At 48.0% G+C, this 22,076-nt stretch overlaps 1 protein-coding gene across 5 annotated transcripts in view; it reads right to left on the bottom strand.

Moving 5' to 3' along the window:
• Window positions 1-22,076, bottom strand: part of TACC2 (transforming acidic coiled-coil containing protein 2) — a 202,873-nt gene that overhangs the window by 5,936 nt on the left and 174,861 nt on the right. For 3 of the 5 annotated variants that reach the window (XM_058544170.1, XM_058544171.1, XM_058544172.1), the window contains 5 exons: window positions 20,715-20,830; window positions 19,288-19,459; window positions 10,405-10,548; window positions 9,876-9,952; window positions 4,966-5,009 (listed from right to left, as the gene is read on the bottom strand). In XM_058544170.1, coding sequence (XP_058400153.1) covers window positions 4,966-5,009; window positions 9,876-9,952; window positions 10,405-10,548; window positions 19,288-19,459; window positions 20,715-20,830 — 553 coding nt within the window. Of the gene's footprint in view, window positions 1-4,965; window positions 5,010-9,875; window positions 9,953-10,404; window positions 10,549-16,896; window positions 16,987-17,854; window positions 17,996-19,287; window positions 19,460-20,714; window positions 20,831-22,076 lie in introns of all 5 variants that reach the window. The other 2 variants (XM_058544173.1, XM_058544174.1) reach the window with 1 other exon arrangement.

Here is a 22,076-nt window from a genome sequence, read left to right as displayed (position 1 = left end):
TCTCTGTTTTGTGTGCTGATCCACCACTGGTCCTGTGGGTGAGGAACCTTTGCTCTGATCTGTCTGGAACTTCGGTGACAGCAGAGTGGGAAGGGAGAAGGGCCCGCTCGCAGCTCCCGGGCGAGGAGCTCTGCAGACCTGTCCTTCCGTCAGCCCCAGGTCACCTGGGAGGGGGCTCCTGCTACCCATGACTAGCCCCAAGGGCTGGCTGCCGAAGGATGGGTGGCATCCGGGAATAATAATAATAATAAACATAATAACAACAGCAGCAGCCAGTGAGTACTGGCCCTTCCACGTGTCAGGCACCATGCTGACCGTTCTCTTCATTAAATGCTCCTAAGCCAGCACCTAACAGCCAGACTGAGCTTCCGGAAGTCCAAACCAGGTCGCCTCACTCCTGCTCAGAGCCCCCCAGGGGCATCCCCCTACACGGGGAACAAAATCCAAACTCCTTCCCCACACACTCTGCTCTCTGTCCTCCCTGCTGCAGCCACAGCGGCCTCCATGCCCCAGGTGGTCCTGTCCACCTTGCTCACTCAGGTCTCTGATCCCAGGTCACCTGCCCAGAGGCACCTTCCCTGCTCATGGGTGGGAAACGCCTCCTCCCCACCCCAGTCCTTCAATCTCTCCCCAGCAGCGGTCACTCCTTCATTCTATCAGATGGGCGTGTGTGTGCACATTTGTTGTCTGCTGGCTGCCCGTCTCACCCAGAATGCATGCTCCATGAGGGCAGGGTCCTGAGTCGGTTTTGTCCTCTGCTCTGTCCCAGGGCCTAGGACAGTGCCTGACTCACAGGACACCTCGACACAAGCCCAGGAGATGCATGAACCAGGGAGGCCTCGCAACAACCCAGGGGCAGGTTTCTGATCTCCATGTCACAGAAGGTGAATGGGAGGTGGAGAAGCTAAGTCACTCATTCACCGAGGCAGCAGCAGACCCAAAGCTGAAGCCATGCTCACAACCAGGTCTCTACACGGGCCTCTTAATAACAGACCCGGGAGGACGCAGCTCCCTTAAAAGCAGGGCAATGCTGTTTGGGTTCTTTTCCCTTAGAGTCTCGACAGATCAGCATCTTTCTGTATCCGAAGTCAGGCATATTCTTGCCGTGTGGTGTGGAGGGAACAGCACAGAACAGGCAGGCCCTGTCCTGGTTTTAGCTCCAGCCCCGACATAAACTTGCTCAAAAGTCCTCACTCTCAGGGTCCCAGGGCCTCATTTCCAAAATGAGGGGGTTTTCATAGGTGAGTGTGCATCTGAATCAGCTGGGGCTTGTTCAAACACAGATTGCTACACCCCACCCCGGGAGTTCTGATTCAGGTCTGGGGTGGGGCCGAGAATCTGCACCTGTGACACATTCCCAGCAATGCTGTGGCAGCTGCTCCAGGGAGCATGCCTGGAGAACCACTGGCCCTAAGACGCCTGATGTCTCTCCAACCCTGCCTCTCAGAGCTCCCGCTCCCAGGACAGAGGTGAAGAACTCAGGCTTCTGAGCCCGACTGCCCAAGTTTGAGTCCCAGTTCTGACACTTCCCAGCTGTGTGACCTTGGATAGGGTTTTTAACCTCGGTGAGTTTCAGCCTCTTCCCCTGAAAGAGGGGATCGCAGTACTTCTCTCCTGGCGTTTGGGGGAAGATTAAAGGAGAGAACGTATATAAAGCCCTTGCCATCTAGTAAGAACCCAGTATCAATGACCATTATCAACAGCATCATTGGCACCCCCAAATTGGCATGACATCACATCTCAGTGACCCACAAAAGGGGAGCTCTTTAACATATAGTGAGAACAATCAGCTTGCTACATCTAGACTCCTAAAAGAAAGGGCATTTCGAAGTTTCACGAGTACCAAATGCTTGTTTTCATTCTTTGAACTTTAGCTGCTTCCTTGGTTCTCCTCACTACACAATGCACATTCTGGGCCAGTCTCAGGCCGTGTGTACATTCCCCTTGGCCTGGTAAAGGCGCCATTTATCAAACAGCGTCCATCTGATTTCCTGGATCTGAGACTCAGCCTGCCTCAGGTTTCCTTTCCTCCCCAGATAACCCCCCTAAAAATAGATTTCCCAGTTCCCAGGAGTCCGGGGAGGCGGGAGTGCTTCGCAGATCGTTGTGTAAAAATTACAAATCTTGTTAGGTTCTTCAAATCAGGAAATCAGCCCCACACCAAAGGCGCTCTAGACTCAACAAAAAAACAATGCCCCTGGAGATTTTTCTGGCTTTTTCAGGCAAAACATTAGGAAACCACGTGGGGAATGCAGCAAATACACAAAAGCAAAAGTAACAAAAATAGGAAAACAAACAAACAAGGGTTGCAATGGGCAGGTGTCAAATTAGGTGAAAAGCGTTTACTTACCAGGCTTGCCTGTTTGTTTTGCAAGCAAAGGGCAAGAAGCAACAGAAAATGGAAGCAAAACAGATAATCAGGGCAGTTGTTAGGAGAGCAGAAAAAAAAATCAATTGCAACAACCTGGAATGCAGAAAGCACAGAAATCTTTGTTCTGAATTCTACATATTCAATATTTGAACTTAATAATACATATTCTCTTTAGTAACACATGACGAGAATGGATGACGATGGCAGGACAGATGTCACACTGGCGTGGAGCATTTGTGAAGGTTAAATGCAAGCCACAGAGCTCAGCTGGAGCCAGGAAGGGCTCGTGTAGGTGGGACGGAAGCTGGTTTTAACTTTAGAACGCTATTACATTCACTCTGGTCCTGAACTGCCAGGCTCTCTGGCCCTGAGTTTCCATCCACGAGGAATGCTGGTTAGGTGAGTGCAAACGAGAAGAAAAATATGGAATCCAGATGAGACATGTGGGTGTGTTCCTACACATGCAGAGACCGGCCCAGAAAGGAGGCAGGTCCCACCACAGCTACAGCAGGTCCCAGCTGTGCCCCAGACCCATATCATCTTCCACAAGGACACGAGGACCCCGAAATCTACGGTGGCCCTAATCAACGACCTGCAAAAATGACTGATGGATGACAACCACAGACCTGCCACCTTTCTGACGAGAACAGCTCTGGAAAAGTGGATGATGACGGGGGCAGTGAACGGGAGAGTGAGGAGGGGGAACGAGGAACGGACACACAGTGAGAGACCACCCTGAGTGACAAATGCTGCTTCCAGCTAGGGTTGCTGGAGGGGTCTCAAGGAGCCACTAGGGGTGCTCAAACACCCTAAACAGGAAAAAGCTCAAAAGGGGCAAGTTCACAGTTCTTGAAGAGAGGGACCCTCAGGCCAAACATATCAGGCCTCCTGGGGGGACGGGGAACCGGGGGAGGGGTGGACATGTGTGGCCACAATCTCTGGAGTCACGGTGGCATATACTCCTCAGGTTGTTGAGAACTGAAAATGTTCTAACTACCGTCACCTGCAAACACTCTGGGAGGAAAGCATCAGAGTTGAATAATCTATCTGTCACAAGGACAGACCACTTACGCCACCTAGAGAGATTCTTACTCTTTTAGTTGGCAAGAGGGAATGCCTGCTTACATCAAAATTGCCAGCTGAGCAATAAAAGATAGTTCTGGGCAGCTGTCTGCCAGGGGCAAAGGCTCATGCCCTTTCACCCCCATTTCAACATTGGCCCACACGTCATCGCCAAGACCAAAAATGTATGACTCTGAGATGCAGAAGGATGTTTCCAGGTGAGCCATGGTAAGTGTGAGTGACGTTTTCACATCCCAAGACTCCAGGAGGCCAAAAGGTTGTGCTCAGCTTGCCAAACACTGTATATTGGAAGACATAAATCCTTCACCCTGACCACTTTTACTGGCAGTTTCAGTTCCAAGAGTTTTTGTTTCATCTCATCCATATGTATTCATAAATTCTTACAACAATTTAATAAAGAGGTTTCACTGGATAGAAAGCATATACCACTAGGCTGATCCTTAGAAACACCCCAACGGGCTTCCCCCTGAGCTCTGGGAGAAACGGCCTTCATCATAATAAAGCAAAATGAAAGCTCCTTTGAATGGAAGCACTCAACTGTCGGCCTTGTCACCATTCCCAAGGCTGCTCTCATATGTATCGAGGGACAAGCTAGAGGTGTGGAGTGACGCACATCCAAACGTTTGAGAGATGGGGGTCATCTGCTGGCACAGCGTCAAGACTGGACACCGAGACTGTGGTTTGCAGTGAGCTAGGGTCTTTACTCCAGATGTCTTTAGGAGTAAAAGATTTTTTAAAAACTGGTATCACAGACCTAAGCAAATAAACAGATAGACACCTCCCCCTCCCAGAGCCATAACATCATTTTTGAATAGTGATCATTAGTGTAAAAACTTGGGCTTAAAACTTCTGCAAGATCTTTTCTTATTATTTAAAAAAAAAAAAAGAGCCAGGTGTGTCTAACTCATAACTTGAGGCCTTCTTTTATTGCAGACCAAAGCAATCTGTCAGTGCTGACTGCCAGGGATGCTGTGTCCAACGTCAGCAAGAAAGAGTGTTGTGACTAGTTAACAGGGTCTGCCACATCACAGGAGGAAGCCGGGCTGGCAGCTGGACTGTCACATGTTCTACTGTCCTTGTCCTAGAGCCTTGTATCAAGGCTGAGTGGGGCATTTTGTCACTTGAGTCTAAACTAAACTAGGGTTTAGGGATTTGATTCTAAACAGTTTCTCCCATGAGCAAAAAAGCCCCCAAACATCCCAGGAACCAACCCAAATCTCTTTCCCCGTGAGGTGGACAGTCCTAGCTGGTCGAATGGTGGCCACTGAGGTGACTTTCACGGCTCCTCACAGGCACGAACACCTAAGGGACCTTCTAGCAGGTGTTTCCAGGAAGTCCCCAGGCTCCCTGCCCTGGGGCAAAGCCACACCCTGGGATGCTCCGAGCCCTCCCTGAAGGACTTCATGATCTAAGAGGAGCCTAAGAGGAACATGCTGAGTCTCCACCTTCAGAGCCCTCCGGGCTCTAGAAACCTCAGGGCAGGCCTGAGCCCCGCCGATCAGGACACCCACCTATCATCTGAGCGATGGTCTTCTCATATTCGGCCACTATTTTCCTGTAAGAAAAGGGACAACATGTTGGAACCATGACAACAGAACAGTTTTTAATTTCACTCAGGGGCCCATGTGCTGGACATCAGCAGCCTGACCCATGTCCAAGAGGACAAGTCTTACCTGTCACAGTTGGCTCACTCTTCTAGGGTCACTTCCAACCTCAGCCCTCTCCTTGCACAACCAAATAGGTTCACTTCCTAGTGCATGACTCTTGAACACACCACTCCCTTGTGCAAAACTTTCAATGTCTCCCCACTGCCCACTGAGATAAAACATAAGGCCAAACCTTCAGCGTGACAACTGAAGCCTTCTGCACCTGGCCTGATCTCCCTCATCAGTCTTACCTCCTTCCACGCCATGGCGTGAAAACAGTGTCCAACAAGAACACATAATTTTATGTTTGCTCTGGGCTTTCTCACCTCCATGACCTTGCTCATGTTGTTCACATCCTCTCTGTATTTCCACCTCTCATAGTCTGTTTCTTAAGGTCTAATTCAAATGCTATCTCCTCCAGGAAGCCTTTCCTAATTTCTCCTTGGGACTCCATAACATTTTATCTGAATCTTCTTCTAAAACGTCTCATACACCTAGCATCATAGTACATGAGTGGAATCTCCTTGGGGCCACTTCTTAGTCACCTGTGTTTGGTGGTGAGGAGGGAGGGCAGGGGAAGAAATAGTTGCACTTCTTGGGTAGTCTCAATAAACAGTAGCTGCACAAAAGCACTAAGATCTCCTGCTTGTAAGACAGCCTCAGTGCTGCCCCCACGTGGAAGGACCCAGGAGTGAAGAAGCCCTCCTTCCAAACTCAACTTTCTGGAAGGAACCTCCTGAAAAAGACTTGGGGGTTTTACCTACATTATCTAATAATTATTCTCCACAAGAGAACCCAGGCTGCTAACCACCAACAGATCCGGACCCTGCTTACAGCTGGCCCTTCCTCTCCCAGCTGTGTGATTCAGACAAGTCAGTCACAGATGCTGGGGTTTAGCTTACGCCCTCGTACAGTGCCGACGACCCTAGACCCTGACATTCAGGGCTGGGGGGGGGGGGGGGGTCAAATGAGGTTAAAAAGGACGATGAAAGCAGAATGCATTCTGCAAAGTCTGAAGGCTTCCTGGCTACTGGGTGTCTACTCTTGGCTGCCCCAAGGTCAATGCCTCACCCCAGGGCAGACCCACAGGAAGGGTGACCACGACACAAGCCCACCTGGCTTCTTTCTGAATCCCACACAGAAGCACTCTGCGTCTTTTGTGATTAAACCCCACCTCCCTGCACCCCTGAATCACAAAACAGTGATGGGTCTTTGAGGCCGCCCCTCCACACCCATCACCACTGAGGACAGAGGCCGGCCCACAGCAGGTAAGGGACGTGTCCTCTCAGAAATCCTGGGAGGCCAGGGCCCAAAGCTGTTTCAGCTGCACTGTATCTTCACCTCACCCTCACAAGGACCCTAAGAGGCAGGGCCATCACTGTCCCCAGAATTGCTGACGGGGATATTGGGGCACAGGGTCATTCCGGAACCTTTCCAGGATCCCAGGGCTACAAAGGGGCAGAGCGAGGATTCGAATCCAAGCACGGGCCCCAGGAGCCTCTGTTCATAACCCTCATGCTCTGCTGCCTGGAGGCACTGTGATCTACCCTCATCTTACAGATAAGCAAAGTGAGGCTCAGAGATAAGGATCAGGCCCCAAGCAGCTAGGAAGCAGAGCCTGACTCCAGAGGCTGACAGGGCGGACATCCAGGCCATCAAACACCAGTGCAGCTGTGCCAGCCACCAGCCGGTGACACTCGAAATCCCACCGTACCAGTTAGTAAATATCGCTCCCCGAAGCCCCCATAGGCGTAGTTTCTCCCTGGGGAGGCGAAGGAACCAGAGACAGAACTTCTGGCCTTCCCAGCGTGCCCTGCTGTCATCTTCAGGGCAGGCAAATACCTAAAGCCACCCTGCTCCCTCCCCCACTCCCTTACCAAAGAAAAAAGAAAGAGATTTAAAAATAATGCAACTGCAGGGCCTCAGTTTGAATGTGAAATAGCACACTAAGATTAACCTCCAGAAGCCGTCACAAAAAGCATCAACAGGAAGAAGGAACGAACAGGAGAATTTTCAGGAAGATACTATTTGACGCAGAAAACAGGAGTATGATTATCTAATTTGCTTGCTACTTAAAATGGTAGCCAGGAATGCAACTGATTTTGATAATTAACTAGCAGCTGCTATTGCAATTAAGTGCACCATAAATGTACTAACTCTTCATAAAAATTCATCCCTTCTCTTACTCCCAAACTTTGAGGCTTAACAATGAAGCCTATTGTGGATTTTCGGCCAGTGCCCGATTTTCCATCATGTTAGAAACACTGTGCTCTAATTCTTATCTTCTCTTGCAATTGGAAAATCCATGGGTTAATTTTTGTGCAGAAGAAAGCAGGTGTGTGGAACAATGAACTGTGCCCCGTGAGCAGCTCGCAGACCCGGCAGCAGCCAGAACCTGGACGTGGCGTACTAGACCGGGGTGGTCGGAGCAAAGGTTTGGGCCAAAGTTGCTTTAAAAATGCCACCTGCAATATAGTTTTTCAAATCACAACCCAAGGGTAAGTTCAAGCCCCAGAGATGGTTTCTTAGTTTCTAAGATGATGATGAATTGAGAGAAAATACAGGAGGAAAGGAGCTAAGGATGAGGGAGGCAGGCGGCTGGGCACAGAGTAACGAGTTTGCGTTTGGGAGTCAGAAAGGTGGATTCAAATTCACGGTCTTCTAACTAGAGCTCCAGGACCATGGGCAAGTCACCTAACCTCCCTGAGCCTTCCTAATGGGGCTGAGGACCCCTTCTTGAGGGCTGAGGGAGAAACAGAGACCATGGGTCTCTAGCCAAAAACACAGCACTTGGCACATGGCAGGAACTTAAGACGTGTGGGCTGCCATACTCCTACTACAGTATGTAGCAAATGAAAATAGACCATTCAAGCCAAAGTCAGGAGACAGCCCAAATGCTTATCCACTGAGACTGGTGAAATGAACTATGTCAGAACCATACAAGGACCATTAAATATCCGTTAAACAATGAGGTCGAGATCTATAAAAATCTGTCCAAGATATGCTAAGTTAAAAAAAGCATGTAGGTGGACAGCTAATTTTCGACAAAGGTGCTAAGGACATGCAATGGAGAAAGGAAAGTCTCTTCAATAAATGGTGTTGGGAAAACTGGACAGCCACATGCAAAAGAATGAAAGTGGACCATGTGCTATCGCCATTCACAAAAATTAACTCAAAATGGATCAAAGACCTGAAGGTGAGACCTGAAACTATAAAACTCATAGAAGAAAATATAGGCAACACACTATTTGACATTGGGTTTAAAGGAATCTTTTCGGATGACATGCCTACCCAGACTAGGGAAACTAAAGAAAAAATAAACAAGTGGGACTTTATCAGACTAAAGAGCTTTTATAAGACAAATGAAACCAGAATCAAGATGAACAAACAACCAACCAGCTGGGAGAGAATATTTGCAAAACATACATCTGACAAGGGGTTGATCTCCATAATATATAAAGAACTCACACAATTGAACAACAAAAAAACAAACAACCCGATCAAAAAATGGGCAGAGGAAATGAACAGACACTTCTCCAAGGAAGATATACAGATGGCCAATAGGCACATGAAAAGATGCTCAACATCACTAATCATCAGGGAAATGCAAATCAAAACAACACTAAGATACCACCTCACGCCCGTCAGAATGGCTATAATCACCAAGACAAAAAACAACAAATGTTGGAGAGGATGTGGAGAAACAGGAACCCTCATACACAGCTGGTGGGACTGCAAATTGGTGCAGCCTCTATGGAAAACGGTATGGAGATTCCTCAAAGAATTAAAAATAGAGATGCCCTATGATCCAGCCATCCCACTACTGGGAATCTATCCAACGCACCTGAAATCAACAATCCAAAGAGGCCTATGCACCCCTATGTTCATTGCAGCATTATTCACCATAGGCAAGAAGTGGAAGCAACCTAAGTGTCCCTCGACTGACGATTGGATTAAGAAAATGTGGTATATATATACAATGGAATACTACTCAGCCATAAAAAAAGACAAAATCGTCCCATTTGCAACAACATGGATGGGCCTGGAGCGTATTATGTTAAGTGAAATAAGCCAGAAAGAGAAAGACAAACACTGTATGATCTCACTCATATGTGGAATATAAACCAACACATGGACAGAGAAAACTGGACTGTGGTTACCCGGGAAGTGGGGGTGGGGGGTGGGCACAAGGGGTGAAGGGAGTCATATATGGGGTGATGGACAAACAAAAATGTACAACCCAAAATTTCACAATGTTAGAAACCATTAAAATATCAATAAAAAAAAATAAATAAATAAATAAAATAAAATAAAAAAATGTACAACCCAAAATTTCACAATGTTAGAAACCATTAAAACATCAATAAAAAAAAAAAAAAAAAGCATGTAGGACAATGTGTATTTCCTCTCTCCACTTCTGAAGAAACAAGGAGGCTATACAGATACATTTACACATTTGTGTTCAGAAATGGAAAATTCTTGAAGGACCCATGAGAAACGGTGCACAGCAGTTACCTAAGGGTTGTGGAATTGGAGGCCAAGCAGGGAGGACACTGTTTTTCATTGTACATATATTTATTTGATTGTATTATTTAACTCATGTGCATGACATTTTAATAACTAATATACTAAAAATACTTGTGTGAAAATATGAACCTTGTGTCATAAAGAAAAGATAACTTCTATAGAAGACAGGGGCCACAGCTGCTCCGGCTGTTACGAAGGCCCAGGTGAGCAACCCCCAGGGACCAGGAAGCCGGAGCATCACAACTGACCTCATTTCCATCACTTCCCGCCTGCTTTCTTCATATTTGTCTTTCCACTCTGAGACCTCTCTCTCCTTGGTTATGATCTAGCATCAGGAAGAAGAAAAGAAAGGTTAGCCCCAAATGAGTGAATTCAGATCTGAGCAATTCACAGACCAAGACCAGGAGACATCGAATAAGTGTAGAATTAAAACTTGCTACACCCAACCATAACTGTATTCAGAGAATCTCCCTGAGCCTGAGACAGACATAAGCCAGATATCAGACTTTCAGTGTCCCCTGCCAGCGACTAAAAGGCGTATGCTTTTCATTATAAATCAAACAAGGCCATAAGGGCCCGTTAAATGATGGTGTCCAGGAAGATCAAAACCCACGGTTGCCACCATCTCTGCCAGCGGTGGTCAGAGGAGAAAGTCTGTGTCCAAAGATGCTGGCTTTGTGGACTGTGGGTGTATATATATGCTTTTACATGCGGCAGAAACCAGAGCTTTGCCCAGGGCAACAGAGCTGGCCTTCTCTGAGCCACAGGCCACAATACCTCTGCTCGGGCAATCTGGAGCGCGGAGTCTAGGTCGGGCTGCTGGAACAGAAGGCTTGCAGGTTTCTCCACTTCGGCGGTCCCGATGCGGGAGTACAAGGCTGTTTTGGAGATGGAGACATCTGTTGGGTGAGCAGCCTCTCTCTGTGGAATGGTTTTTAATTTAAAAAAAAAAGAAGTTAACATCAATCATATGACAAAGAAGATTGCATTCATCCTCTTGTGAATGGGTCAGTTGTATGGTTTTGAAACAAAGAACATCAAAACTATGAGAAAATGCTAAGACTAATGAATGGGGAAATGCCGGATACAATCTACGGAAATCTATCATTTTGCACCTGTACAGGCAGACAAAGGGGCTAATGGCGGAGGCTTCCCCAACCCCCAGCCCTTGGAGTCAAGCGTGTCTGCTGCCTGTTTATCACCGCCATTTATCAGACGCCGAAGCATTTAGGCACAGCATGTAACAAGCAAAGTCATTTTCCAGCAGGCTCCACTTCCAAAATAAAAGCCTGATGGTGAACGATGTTGAATTCTAGTCTACGTTTGCCTAGTTTTGAATGTAACTGCAGATCTGATCATTTTTGCAAGACTGTCCACATTTCAATTTCAGGGGGCATTTGTTGAGCTCTGTCTGAAAGGATATGATTTACACGAAGCTTAAAGCCTACCATAGGTGTCAACCAATGTCACGTTCAACAAGCTAGTTTCAGGATGCCTAAAGGTTAGAGGTGTTGTGTTGGAGTTACGTTGCCTTAAGTCTGTTGTGTCAATGAGAAAATGGAAAACCGGATCAATGATGATATCCACATTGGCTCATAACACCCTCAATAAGTGGAACAATTCCCCGGCCCCCACAACTGACACAGGTTTCACCGCTTTGCAGCCTTCTGTGGGAGACAGAAACTAGCCTCAAGGGAGGGAGGAGAGGTCTGAGGTTACTCTGCCTCCCTTTGCACAAAATGCACAGCAATTTCCAACACACTTGAAATGCGGTGTTAGCAGCAGCATCAACCAGCGCAGCGGGGTTGTCAGTCTAATTCTACTGCAAAAGAAACACCAAACCAACTGCACTCCCAGTCCTATTCATTAACCTCCTGGGGTTGTCGTGGTGCCCAGGCAAACCTCCACCCTGGTTACCAGAGTCCAATTCGATGTGAAGTAATGGTCTAACAGGCAGAGGGCCATTGCCTCTTCCTTGGGAAATTTATGAGAAGCAATTGAGTAGTGGACAGAACACCACAGTGTAGTAGACAGAGAGAGAGATTTGGGAAAAGAATGATGAGGACTCGACTTGTAAGTGGCAGCAGCTATGATTAAAGAACAGTAACTGGGAAGGGGGTGCACCTGAAACACGTGAACAGTTTCTCTCTCCAATCACAAGCACAGGCATGCTGATCCTCCTCCAGCCTCGGGGAAATGAACTTGAAGAGGGAGACAGCTTAGAAGACTCAGGTGGAAGTTTAATGGATAGGACAGAGATCACTGAGTTAGGACCAGTTAGTTGTACACATGCAAGATGAACTAAACGGTTTAGGTTGCCCTGGAACTTGAGCTTCGGTTGCTGGCCTCGAGTGTTTGGCTAACTCTGAAGTAGGACCCGAATGACTATAGCCGGTCAGAGAGGGGCACACTCGGCCCTTGTTCAATCAGACCCTAGAGTCACGCCCACATGTCAAATGGGATGCCATGATCTTTTTAGCCTCAGGTCCTCAAGAAACCTGTTACAGGACACTTTATAGGACATTTGACCAGAACACAAGTTCACAGCCCTCAGGAGCAGGCAGGCTGACCTCTCAGAAGAAGGAGTGACGACGGGGCAGAGCCTCTCCCACGTGTGGCTTAAACTCTGCTGCTGGAAATGTTTTCACAGGTCTACTTGTCATATGCAAAACTTCTCAGGAAGTAAATGGAAAATTATACCTAGACATCAAGACTCAATATTTGTATTTATGGAGAAAGTCCATAAACACAAACTTCTGAATAGGATTTTTTTAAAAAACTGTTCCTATTTTTTTTAAAAAAGTAGAGTAATGTGTTCTTTGAAAAAAATAGAACAATAAAATTTCAAAATGGAAAGAACATTAGACACCATCTAATGCATCCTGGTCCTCCTGAAGATGAAAAAACTGAGGATCTGAGAGTTTTGGCCAAAAGGTTTCCAAGAAGGAGGTTCAACTCTGACCCAAAAGAAACCAGCTCTCTGAAGTGCAGGAGAAAATGAATTAAAATTAACTTTATCACATTGGGTGGAAACTAAATACGACCAATGCAGGAATTAATGATCTTTAAGCTGCCTAAAGTCCTTTGTAAAACAAGGGAGGGAATGGAAAACAAATAAAATAAGGAGCTTTCTAAGTAAATGCAAAGGGTTACCACCACAGACCACGATTCACTATCCCCTCTCATCCCGGCCACCTGGTGGTGTCAATAAAAGCACAGACGAATTCAGCACCCACTTGAATTACTGCCCGAGTATCTGCAGGTTAACGAAATTCAAATACACACCCCGGTTTTCTCTTACAACCAAGAATTGTTTTTCACCGAAATTAATAGGTTTGTCTCTCGCAGATAGACTTAGATTAAGCTTTGTTTCTCTCACATAATCTCCCACTTGCTACTTTAGAGGGTCCAAAAAGCCACTAGAATCACAAACTGAAATGTGAAATGACCACGCTCCAGACAGCATGAGCCTTTAGGACCAGCTTCCAACCCCTCAATCCACTCCCTCAAGTCTTGGTCCCTCCAAGGACCCCTGGGCCACTGTCACCCCAGCAAGACCAGCAGACTTCATGCCTGGGGTCCTTCTGGCCTTGCAGCCAGGGGCGGGGGTCCTGTCCCTCACCCAAGCTCAGAGTCTTCCTTGTGGCCAATTCCCTGTTGCCAGGCCTCAGGGGATGCTGCCATGTCTGGGACCAAGACACCAAAGCAAGATCCCTGTCCTGCGAGCGGGGCTGGGAGGGCAGTGCAAGGGGCATGCACGGGGCTGGGGAGCAGGGATGGAGACCAGGGAGGGAGACCACAGCAAGATGGGCCAAGGTCATGGGGTGTGGACACAGGCTGGGTGCTAAGGGGGTGTCCGGGCCACATGGTGCTGGGCAAGAGAGCGGCCTCACTCTGGCGCTGTCCCATCCAAATTTGACAAGGGCAGTTCTCAAGCCCAGGATGACAAACAGGAGGAGGGCACTCAGTAAGTGCCCTTCTCCCACTTCCCCAGGAGGCGCCACCAGCCACCAACTAGCCACTCCTTCTCACTGATTCAAGACATGGCCTCAATCCTTCTCAACACAGGCTGCAGGCGATGACCACAAATTCTTGAAAACAGCAAACCCACGTGCCAGCCCTTTGTCACTGCTCTTCAGACTGTTCTTACCGCTTTCAGGCATCGTGCTGTTAAAAGCGGGGGCGGTTAGTTTCTGGACACAGCTTGAGGGAAGGAGCCTATGATGTCAGGTGGCTCAGCAACCAACCATACAGATTGCCCCAGACCTAACTCCTCCTCCCACTGACGTACTATCCAGGCGTCTGCCTTGGTCAGCCAGGACTCCCGGAGGAATCAGACACTGGGGATTAACCCTCTTTCCCTCCCAATGATGCCTGTTTCTAGGACTTCCTCCCGTCCTGAAGCTTGCCATTTGTGTGATTCTTGTTCCTGAGTTACCCAGACACATCCTTCTTTCTCTACTTCGGGTCCCCTCATCCAGAAAGGACAAAGGCTTTAGGGATCATGACCAGTATCTGTCATATACACAAATTAAATCAAATCAAACCCCCGTGCACCTTGCACCCTTTGGAAAGCCATACAGATAAGAAACTTAGGTTCTATCTATCCTCATTTAGTACTAGCTACACAGCTAGCAACCCTGGTCAGATTTACCCCAAGAGGACACACCAAATTCAGTTGGGCCAGAAGCATGTGGAAGGAAAACAGTAAGTGGGCTACCACCTGACATCCCAGCCTCCATGGAGTTTTCCTCATTTCTAATGTTTTCTAACTAATGAGACAGAGGAAACCGCTGTGGTCCCTCCAAGGTCGGCTCAGCTGGCTCTCAGTCAAAAGGGAGATGTAAGTTGAAGCTGCTCGAAGGAGCAACCAGAAGTCACTCCCATCATAGTTCATGTGGCTTCTCATCTCCTCAATATGACTTTTTTTTCATTCCAAACGATTTCATTTTTGTGTTAGCAACAGTTTAAGACTATGCTGCCAAAAGGCCTGGGCTATGTCACCTGCAGCTGAAATATATGGGCAGAAAAAAAGAGCAAATTGGATACACAGCCGCTCTTTTCTCTTTCTACATATCAGCAGTTTCCAGTGCAGTGAGGGGCCATCAAGCACCTATATGAACAGGAAACCCACAGGAATTTAATTGGGTTAAAGAAAATGGACCACCCTTGGGCTGGTTAGTTACAGGAAAGAGTATCCATTTTCCACGGGCCAAGGTCACCAGGTAATGTACTTCTTACAAAGCAGTACAAGGTGCTATGGTAGAGAAAAACCCTCCTTACTCTCCAAGACGGTTCCACCCCTAGGGAATATTTCTTTTAGCATGTCCTTCTGAAATACTTAGGGAGGTAGCTCAGGTTGTCTCTCCAACTCACATGCAGTAGATCCATGTGACAACATTTTCTAAATCAGAATTGGGACATGGTCTGAGAATAGGCTGTAACCAACAGGAAATCAAGTGCTGGCCAACATTCCTCTCTGACGTGCTCTCAGAGGAAGGAGGTGGGGATACCCAGGCCCTCCAGAACACTTTCTGCTCAATCTGAACTACTTATTGAAGCATGCTCAACTCTGCCTCAAACTTCTGGACAGGAAGACTGCATACTGTATTTATAGTGGCCAAACTTCAAGCAACTCATTCTGACTTTAAGCCACTATCCAAGGCTATCAAGAAATAAATCAAATGGGGAAAAATCCTCACTGCTTAATACTTTCTTAAGCCCAAGTTTATGGGCTGGCAACAAGAACAAAGACATTGGCAGTCTGTATTTACATTCTTGTCACTGCCCTGGGTCCCACTGTTTCTAGTCTGGACACCCATAGTGTGACCACCTTCTGTCACTGGGAGGTGCCCCCCTTTGGCTCCAGGGAAACCACATGCTGGGGGCCTTCAGGGCAGGAGATGCAGGCGAACTTCTGATCCTATACCAAGGACAAGAGACCGGAGAAACCACTGGCCCCTCTGCCAAATGAGCTGTTTCTCGAGAGAGACAGACAGGCAAGGGGCTCCCATCTGGAGATCTGAGTTCTAGTTCCCAGTAGGCCAGATCACTGTCAGGCCTCATGCTGGTTCTGTGGCTCCATTTCCCCATCTGTAAAATGGGACCTGGACCCGCCTACTGAGGAGAGATGCTCTGAGCGACTTATCAGGTAACAGAGGCAAAAGTAAGGGTTAGCTAAGAACAGCAGCTTTCATTTATCGCACACCTACTGATGCCACACCCGGCGTTGCCCTCCACACATCACCTGCAGTCCCTACAGCTATCTGCCAACTCGCTGTTAGTAGCCTCATCTCACAGATGGAAAAACTGAGGCTCAGAGAGGCTCACCAACTCATTCAAGGCCACAGACACACTGGGGCCCAGCCCTGGTCTGGCTCACCAGGTTCACCGGGCTGGCCAAACTGGGGTCAGGTTGAACCTCACCGGGCCACACAACATTTTGCATGTCATCAGCAACTCATTCAAATTGTTAAGAAAAATTACCCCAAATTGGAACCCAGGCAAAAAGATTTCTGCACGCCCTGTCAATATCATATTCCACTCTAGAGCAGGGGTTAGCACACTATGGTCTGCAGGCCAAATGGCTGGCTCCCCTTTTTTGTAAAAAAGGTTTTACTGGAACACCGCCACAGCCATTCATCTATCTATTGTCTGCGGCTGCTTTCGAGGTATGGTGGCAGAGTTGAGTGGTTGCAACAGAGTCCATATGGCCAGCAAAGCCTAAAATATTTCCTATCTGCCCTCTACAGAAAAGGATTGCTGACCCCTGACCTAAGGGTCATCTGACAACTTAGGAAGGTCTGGGTTTCACTTACTATTTACTATTGATTAGGGTCCAAGTTAGTTATTAACTTGTAGAAAATGGAAAACTGCCAATTATTTTTGTTCAGTAGAGAAGCAAATGATTTCTGTAGAAAAAAAATAACCTCAAAGGTATTTGTTTATCCTTTTTAACCAGTATTAACCAGTTCTATACCTAACTTTGCCATTTTATTCTAGCCTTTACCCCACTGACTCTGTACATCCATTTCTCATATTCTCTTCCATTCAACCAGCTTTACCATCCAGCTGGTTCCCTCACCATTGAGTTACACTGATGTCAGATGTGTGCTCGGCATATATTTACACAAGAGTTATGCTTTCAGCTTTTGGAAAATTATACTTTGTTGGACACCGACAATGCTTGCCTGCCCAATGGTTAGCAAAGAAGCTTCTGGACCACACAACATTCTCAAGAGGCAGCGCACGGCAGCAGCAAACCGGTACCTTGGTGTCCTGGCGGCTGCGGGCAGCCAGGGTGATCTGCCTGGCCAGCTTCAGGGCTTCTATCCGCATGATGGCAAACTCTAACTCCTCCTGCCGGAGGGGCGGGGTGAGCACATCGCGGGGAAACGCATCAGGACACGACGTCAATGTCGCTCACATCCAAGAAATGAATGCGCCACGTGAATGTGTCATGACAGAGACGCAGCAGAAACACACGCTCTGGCTTTCTTTCACAATTAGGACCTCAGCAGATCATGAAATAAGTGTTTAATTTCCTTTTTTTTTTGAATCACCCATTTTTGGAATGTCTGTCGGGAAGCATCATGCAGTCGAATATGAAATGATTTTAAAATGGGGTCAAAATTTAGACTGCACTGTTTCCTTCGATTTTTTTCCTTTCGTTCATTTAACGTGAAGTTGGCCAACAACTGCTATGAATGGATTTGCATCTCTCCAACGACTGTGAACAATCTCTCTAAGCTTGCTCTGAACGGCCTAGTCTAGAGGGTATCGAATTAAGTTGTCACATTTAAAGCACCTAGTAGATAACTGTTTTGGTTCCAGATGCAAGACCGAGTCCCGATGTTATCTCAGTGGGAGTCTGCGATAGCCTCGTACATATAAATAGCTTGGCTCAAGGGTAATCTAATACCCTTGGTTCTGTGAATAAATCACAGAAACTGCTTTTGGGGCTATCAAAACTTCTGAAAATTGACTGTTTGGGCCCAAATTCCAAATTGAAATACTGTACAAATGGTTTGTGCCATATGTAATCACACAACGTATACCACTTTGGCGTCTCGGGTAAAGAACACCACACATATCAGTCTCTATATTTCATTTGGAACATTCTCAGCAATTCTTCATGAAATCCTGCCTCATTGCATTTGGGGTTCAGAGGTTCATTCTCTACTGAGGTTTCGACAAACTCCCAAAAGGTCACACGTGGGCTACAAACCTGAAGTTTCTGAGCAAATACTGGGGGATTCTTTTCTGCTAAGTCGGGTTCCAGATAGTCAAGTGCACCACAGAGAGAGGCTGGATGAGCTAGCCTGCTGAGGAGGGCGTCAGCAGAGGCAAAGGAGCCCTCAGGAGCTGTCTGAAGGCCAGGAGAGGAGGACACAGAGGAAAAATAGAGGAGAGCAGAGTGATATCGATTCCAAGGAAGGACCATGCATCTACCTGCTGGACACTCTTGCCTTAAGGCTAAAGAGAACATCAATCAGGTGCCAGTACTTTCCTTTTCATCTGGACTATTTCCCACATGCTGACAGCAGGCATCCTGAGATTAGCAGGCCCAACCCCCTCCCCAAAAGCACAGCCTTAGGTGCCCTCCCCACCCCCACACCACCCTCACTCCCTAACCAATCAGTGGGAGGAAAGTGACCACTTGCTTATTGATTTGAAAATCTCGGGGGGTGGGAGACAAGCTAGTTGATGGGTTTTCTAAACATAACATAACTCATCAAGAAAACACCTCCAAGTGTAAATATCAAAGGAAGTACAGTTTTGGTAAAGGTCATTTTCTAAATAATGGAAAGATGATTTCAAACGAAAAGGTGTCTCCCAGTGGATCAGAAAGACTTCAAATCAGAAGCCAACTCTGTAGAAGTTGAACCATGCATGAGTCCTTCTACAGTATCCACTGGAGAGATGGTTGGAGTCACGTCTAGACTTTTTTTTTAGCTCATTATTATTTTTCCAGTATCCAACTGCCAGATTCATAGTAGGTGCTCAATAAATATCAGATGCATGAGACAAATGAATGGCTTACTAATCCAGAACAACAGAAGTCACACACTAAATCAACGGCCTCAAACCCTCTTGGAGATTGATAGGAGGGAAGCAAAAGAAACAAAAATAAAATTCACCTAGAAGGATGGTCCATTTCAGATATGTAGGGGGTGGGGGTGGGGCCTTCATCTCAGGTCTATTTGCTCTGCAAGGCCCCACAGGAGCTGGGCGAGGACAGGTGTAAGTCCTGGTCTACAAACAGGAGGGATTTCCCATCACCTAAGCCCAGGAAAACCAACTGCTCCCCAAAAGGAGAGTGTCCCTGCTCCACCATTCTCTGTCCTCTGCCATAGAGGATGGAGAAGCAGAGTACAGACTGATGACAGCTCCAAAGCATCAGTCTAGCCCTAAGGGACTGAAAGTGGAAGATAAATAATGCTGAAGGTAAATAAAGCCCTTAGGTGGGAATGGAGAGCCTTTCCCTCCTCATTATGGTGGGGGGTCTCCTAGGCTGGCTTCTGTGGTCCGAGATATGGGTTGGGGCCACACATTGGGTGCCAAGTTGAGTGTTGCTCTGAAGGCACGCCCCCTTGGTGATGGGACCCAGCAGGCCGGGCCTCATCCCCAGTGATCTCAGGCCCCTCTGACCCCACTTACAATTTCAATGGCATCTGAAGCGGTGCCCAAGGCCATGGCCTCCAGCTCTTTCTGGGAAGATTTCTCTGACACCTGCAAGTGCGGGTCTTGGTTGGGGGCCAGCCCTCGTGCAACAGGATGCTGGATCTTTGCCCCAGCGTTCACAAGGGCTTCAGTCTCCTCAAAACTTGACCTAAGAAAGCAAAGGGCATCTTTAGTCTTCTCAACGGAAATCCCAGTGAAATCGGCCAGGATGCCCCCACCCAGTCAACATCCCAAGGGATTCTGGACTTATAGGGCTGGTTTTCCAGAGGGAAATGGAGCAGGTCTTGGGTAGCCATGGGGCCTGTAGGCTGGGTAGCCTGAGGGAGGGGGTGGCCCCGCCCCACCCCAGGGCCTGCTGACAAGGGTGGGTCGGAAGCACAGATGCCATTGGCTAAGGGCACGAGCTCTCCAGCTGAGCAGACAGCCAGCGCCTTGGTTGCGCCCCCGAAGGGGAGCAACTCGGTAAGTGGGTAGTGTAGCTCGGTTTCCCTTCTGTAAGGTGGAGACAGTACACCCCTCTGCGAAGATCAAGTGAGATGCTGCCTGCACGTAGAGCACTGACCACAGTGGAAAGTGGCACCTGTCACATGGCGCCATCACTGTTGTAATGACATCCTCATCATTCCCACCAGCCCATGTAGATTCTGGAGTAAGTTTGGGAAGTCAAAGCAAGAGTTTCCACTCCTGTTCAGTGAAAGGGGCAGGCAGGAAGAGATAGGAAGGTCCCAATCTTAGAGCAATGCCCCCCTTACCCAATCCAGCGCCACACAGCTCAGAGCATGACCCTGACAAATGCTAATATTCACATTCGTATCAACAATAAACACTTATCAGGCACTTAATGTATCCCAGACCGCGTGACAAGTGCTTTCCTTATAGCATCTCAGTTTAATCGTACCGACGGCTTTGGAGGACAGGTATCCTATTCCCACTGCACAGCTAGGGGATGCCTGTAGGACTGAAAGCCTCACTTAATCTTCATAAACTCCCTATGGGGTCATTTTTTTAACTACTCTCACTTTACACATGAGGCAACTGCAGCACAGGAGGGTCAAATAACTTGCATCAGGTCACACAACCAGTAAAGGTCGAGGGGGTGACTCAGGCTCAATGCTGAGGCACGCTGCCTCCCCACAGGGCAGATAACAAAATGAAGTCGTGTGTGCACTGGGGGCAATCAGAGGGGGCTCATACATTCAGCTGCTAAAGGATTTCACCTTAGTCGAAAGGGGAGACAGTCACAAGCCCACTGCATTTATGAATGTGTGGACATTCAGAGAGATCGAGATGTGGGCTGCCTGAGTACATGCAAAGGAAATGATGTCAGGACAGCAGTGCCACGGTGCTCAGTGGCTTGGGGACCTCTGGCCTGATCTGTAACTCTCTCATCGTGGAGGTCGTACCCTGAACACGGCGTCGGGGACTCCGACATCCGGACGGCAGGAGACTTGACCGGGCTCTCCTGAGAAGTGTCAAACATAAGGTACAAGGCCTGCTTTTTCGGGGCGTCATCGTCCTGCTGCAGAGATCAAAGTCACATGTCAGCTCAGCTACAGTTGGCCTGAACACGCTACAGAGGTGAAAACCAGAACACTCTTCAATAGGAACAAACAACTCATCAGGGAAAAGCCTTCACTTTTCTAGAGCCACCCAGAAGGGAGGAGAGAGCCAGTCCTGGCCAGGAGAGAGAAACACAGAATGGGAGGGAAGAAGGCAGGCAGAGAGAGAGGGTGCAACTGTGTGCAGCTGGGAACATTTTCGAGGGGAAAAGGATCGTAATGGCATTGATGTGCTGTAAGCTGTTCAGTCCATCAGCATTTACTGGCCACCTTCTCTGGATGGCCAACCATGCTGGCCACCGAGGATAAACAGAGGGGTAGGCGAGACCCCAGGCTGGGCGTGGCCCACAGTCAAATGGGGAAAGAGGAACATGAGGACCCAGAGCGATGAGCACCGCCATCGAGGTTTGCTGACTGACAGCAAACTGCAGTTTAGAAGCAGCAACCCCAGCATCTAGGAACGATGCAAAGAAAGATACGAGCAATATGTCAGGGCCATTTAGCGCTGCAGTGGCGAGCCCTCCTGGGCACCTCCATGCCTCTGACGGCACCGCTGGACACCAGCACAGCACAAGAGGTCATGCTCGAAACCAAATGCCCTGGCGGCAGCAGACAGCAAGCAAGGAACACCAGCTGCCCATCACAATCACTTAAAACCAAAAAGGGGTGGACGGCTTATTGCCAGAAGAGACAGTCTTCAGCTATATAAAGCAATTTATTTGAAGAAAACAGATAACAGTACACCTTAAAAAGAACCAAACCACTCCTCCCTCCTTTTAAAAAGAAATCTCTGACCAGTTCTTTCTCAGTCTAGGGAAGTACGGTCATGTACCGAATAACGATGTTTCAATCAACGATGGGCCACATATGTGACAGTGGTCCCATAGATCAGCACCATACAGCCCAGGTGTCTAGTAGGCTGTGCCATCTAGGTTTGTGTAAGTACACTTGATGATGTTCACAAAATGACGAAATCGCCTAACAATGCATTTCTCAGAAAGCACCCTCGTCGTTAAGCAACGCATGACTGTAATTCTGCAGGGAGCCTGCAGGGAGCCTAAGTACGTTCTATCGTTTTCCCCCTGAAAATGCCATCTGCAGTGGACTGAGTACATACCTCAAACCCTCCAGCCCCAGTTCACCCTCACTGTGTACCCAGGACGCTGTGGGCACAGAGGACCCTCGAATAGGGGGCTGAGCTCCCAG

This window comes from Diceros bicornis, chromosome 6 (assembly GCF_020826845.1).
Source record: "Diceros bicornis minor isolate mBicDic1 chromosome 6, mDicBic1.mat.cur, whole genome shotgun sequence".
In the NCBI taxonomy this organism is placed as follows: domain Eukaryota; kingdom Metazoa; phylum Chordata; class Mammalia; order Perissodactyla; family Rhinocerotidae; genus Diceros; species Diceros bicornis.
This window is presented reverse-complemented; position numbering and strand designations above follow the sequence as displayed.